The sequence below is a fragment of the Nematolebias whitei genome, chromosome 21, assembly GCF_014905685.2.
Source record: "Nematolebias whitei isolate Nwh7 chromosome 21, NemWhi1, whole genome shotgun sequence".
NCBI classification, from domain to species: domain Eukaryota; kingdom Metazoa; phylum Chordata; class Actinopteri; order Cyprinodontiformes; family Rivulidae; genus Nematolebias; species Nematolebias whitei.
Window position 1 is genome coordinate 28,791,291 of NC_056518.1, and position 2,173 is coordinate 28,793,463.

Here is a 2,173-nt window from a genome sequence, read left to right on the forward strand (position 1 = left end):
CGAGCAGGAGGAGAAGGGGAGGAGGAAAGACGAGCAGGAGGAGAAGGAGAGGAGGAAAGACGAGCAGGAGGAGAAGGGGAGGAAGAAAGACGAGCAGGAGGAGAAGGGGAGGAAGAGGAGAAGTGACGTGACGGAGAGCAGCCTGCCAAACCGGTTCGTGTCCAAACATCTAGAGAAGACTGTGTCCATCAGGCTCGTGGACATCAGGAACTCTGACTCGGACGACCGTCTCGTCGAGGACCGGATGAGCAGACGGAGCACCGTGACTCTAAACACTAAACTGAACAGAACTGGTCCGGTTCCAGACGCTGTCCCCAGAACCAACGGCTGGCTCCGAAACCTCTCCCACCAGGACTCCGCTGCGCCCACCAGACCCGCAGCGGGACATCTGAAGAGCTGGGGGAAGTTCAGGATCCCCAAGAGGAGCGACAAGCCGCTGAAGGAGGAGCAGGAGGAGGCGGAGTGCCGCAAGCCCCTCCTGCGACCCCTCACCAACACGTCGGAGCCATCGTACCGCAAAACGCGGCTTCGCACCGGCACCGAGAACGAGGCGGGCGACGGCGACCTGGAGCCCTGCCTGAAGCAGTGCCACTCCCACAAACTGAGGGGCGACTCGTCTCTGGGGCGCCAGTACGGGTCGGACGTGATCCGCCGAGGCGTGCTGGCGTCCTGACGGAGCCACGACATCAGCAGCAGCGGTAACCGCTGGCGAAGGACGGCGGCCGCGTCTCCTCGAATTACTTCCTGAAGAAATCCACGACGACGACAGAGTTGTTATTTATTTTTTTATCTGTACCATAATGTCAACCGAGGAAACGTTTTCCTTTGTTTTGAGCTCCTTTGTGTTTTTATGTATTTATTTTTTTTTCCTCCCGCCTTCGTAGAAAAATGTCAAGTTGCCAATTAAACGCTCGCTCAAATAACCAGGAAGACGTGATTGTTGCTTTGGGACCATAAGCTTTGAACTTTGCTCGTAGTGAAAGTCGTCCGCTGCGCCTGAAGACGAGGAGAGTTCAGTTCAGAGACGTTCGTCGGACAAAAACTAAACCCACAAAAGTCCCAAAATGATCCTGAAACTGGTCTCTGGTTCTGACCTTTGGTCCAACAAATGATTTTAGAAAACGCGTTGTATTGATTTGTTGATCAACTTTTTGAGGGCAATCCAGTGATTTCTTTATCTCTGATACAGATGTTCCTTAGATAGATACAGATGTTCCTTAGATAGAGAACTTTACTAATTTACTACAGAATGTTTCTGTTCAGTGCCCCGAGACGAGTTTGTTGTGGATTGGAGCAATATAAACTAACTGAACTGAGACTTCTGCACCTGTCCAGATGTGTTCTAGTCCACCTGTCCACAGGTGTGCTGGTCCACAGATGTTCTAGTCCACCTGTCCACAGGTGTTCTGGTCCACCTCTCCACAGGTGTTCTGGTCCACAGGTGTTCTAGTTCACCTGTCCACTCATGATCAAATTGCTCCAGCTGTCTCAGGTTTGAAGGGTTTCTTCTCCAGATGTTTCAGATCCTTCCTCAGATGTTCAACCGTACTTGAATCAGGTTTTAGAAGGACACTTCAGAACGGTCCGTTGTTTGGTTCTGACCCATTCTTTTGTGTTTTTAGTTGTATGTTTTGCTCGTTGTCGCGTTGGAGGACCCATGGACCCGAGACGGAGACTGAGCAGCACATTTTGCTCCTGAATTCCTTGATGGTCTTCAGGACACCCTGTGAACAGAACCGGGCCTCCTGAGTGTTTCTCTGCAGCTACAGGCTTCTGTTCTTTCATGGGGCAGCTGTGGCTCAGTGGTTAGAGTTGGAGGTCCAATTCCTGGCAGTATGCAATCGCCGTGTGCCTCAGCAGGATGTGGATTGTCTTCTTGTGTCCTATCAGTGTTTGAAGGAGCTGTAAATCACGGATTAGGGTCCACAGAACAATTTATTCAGATTAGCTCTGGTTTTAAAATTCGGTCCATTTCCTTGTTGGCTCTGAACCCAGAACTGATGGGACTTGTTTCTAAAACGCTCCAGTTTTGTCTCATCTGTCCAAAGGACATTCTTCCAGGAGCTTTGTGGCAAAGTCCAGTCTGTTTTATGATCTGGCGTCCTCCGGTCGTCGTCCATCAAGTTCAGTTTGTCCCAGACCGATGGTGTGATCTGACCGATGACCTTTGACC

General features: G+C 50.9%; 1 protein-coding gene across 1 annotated transcript in view; it reads left to right on the forward strand.

Annotated features, from left to right (window-relative positions):
• jade1 (jade family PHD finger 1) overlaps positions 1-1,203 on the forward strand; it is a 15,338-nt gene extending 14,135 nt beyond the window's left edge. The window contains exon 12 of the mRNA XM_037695128.1: positions 74-1,203. Coding sequence (XP_037551056.1) covers positions 74-673 — 600 coding nt within the window. The 3' untranslated portion in view covers positions 674-1,203. The remainder of the gene's footprint in view (positions 1-73) is intronic.
• Positions 1,204-2,173: the final 970 nt, after the last annotated feature.